We start from the raw sequence: 993 nt of genomic DNA on the forward strand, positions 1-993 counted from the left end.
CAGCATGCGCAAACTGCAGCACAGAAGCCATCCAAGATGCAGGCGAGATAAAGCAATGGCTACAAGGAGCAGCAGTGGACGGCCGTTGGCTTGGATGAGGGCGAGGAAGACCCAAGACACTAGCAGCAGCGCGGCCTGAAGAGCCAGCTGTTGAAGCCCGATATGATGCTGGCCTGGCTTATCGTTACTGCATTCGGTGTCAGCTGGCGGAGAATTGCAGCCTCCATCCTGCGGAATATCTTTGATGCCATCCGCGTGCTTCAGCGCCTTGCCAGGCAACACTCCGGGGAGGCCCGCTGGGCTGTCTGGCACTTCTTGAAGTGGATGCTTGGTAGAGGAAGGTACGCCACGCGCCGCTACGTCAGCAGCTGCGACAAAAGAAGCCTCAGGTTCGACTTTACTGGATTTTTCATCCGAACCCGTTGCGGGTATGGATGAGACAACCCGATGGGCGTATACGTTGGCTTGCATGGCCGCTGCGTCCTGCGAACCCCCGGAGTGAGCATGGCTTTGAGGCAGCATCAGCGCAGCGAAGCCTCAGAGAAGCCACTGCCTCAGGGAGGACGCTTGGGAGGCGCTCTGTAGGCAGCGGAGCCACTAATGACCACCCTGTAAGCTTCGCTGCAGTTAAGCCCAGCGCCTAACGCTACGCGGTGGAGCGCCGGTACAACGGTGTCCAGGGCATGCCCCCGTCACCTCCTGCTGGAATTAGACAGAGCCAAGCCAAGCCCGTCTTAAGGAACCTGTCATGTCGCTCCCATACTGTAGGTAAAGGCAAACAAGATATCAGTGTTCTGGCGTCCGCGGCCACTCCAGTCCGCTGAGCCGCTAGGCTGCAGCCCCCTTAGGTTCCCCAGCAGAATCAGAGCGAATATCGAATGGCTATGTGACGCCTCGTATATGGAGAAGCCGCCAAGAAGCGTGGTGGCCACTTGCGAATACACTTCAGAAGCCGCCGNCACGAGGGCCCTCAAGGCAAGAAACAAGGTGACG

General features: G+C 58.5%; 1 protein-coding gene across 1 annotated transcript in view; it reads right to left on the minus strand.

Annotated features, from left to right (window-relative positions):
- Positions 1 to 471, minus strand: part of EMH_0046390 (uncharacterized protein) — a gene marked incomplete at both ends in the record, with an annotated part of 7,333 nt that extends 6,862 nt beyond the window's left edge. The window contains 1 exon segment of the mRNA XM_013496159.1: positions 81 to 471. Within this exon segment, the coding sequence (XP_013351613.1) occupies positions 81 to 471 (391 nt within the window).
- Between the last annotated feature and the right edge of the window lie 522 nt (positions 472 to 993).

Source organism: Eimeria mitis, genomic scaffold (assembly GCF_000499745.2).
Source record: "Eimeria mitis Houghton genomic scaffold, Emh_scaff1953, whole genome shotgun sequence".
In the NCBI taxonomy this organism is placed as follows: domain Eukaryota; phylum Apicomplexa; class Conoidasida; order Eucoccidiorida; family Eimeriidae; genus Eimeria; species Eimeria mitis.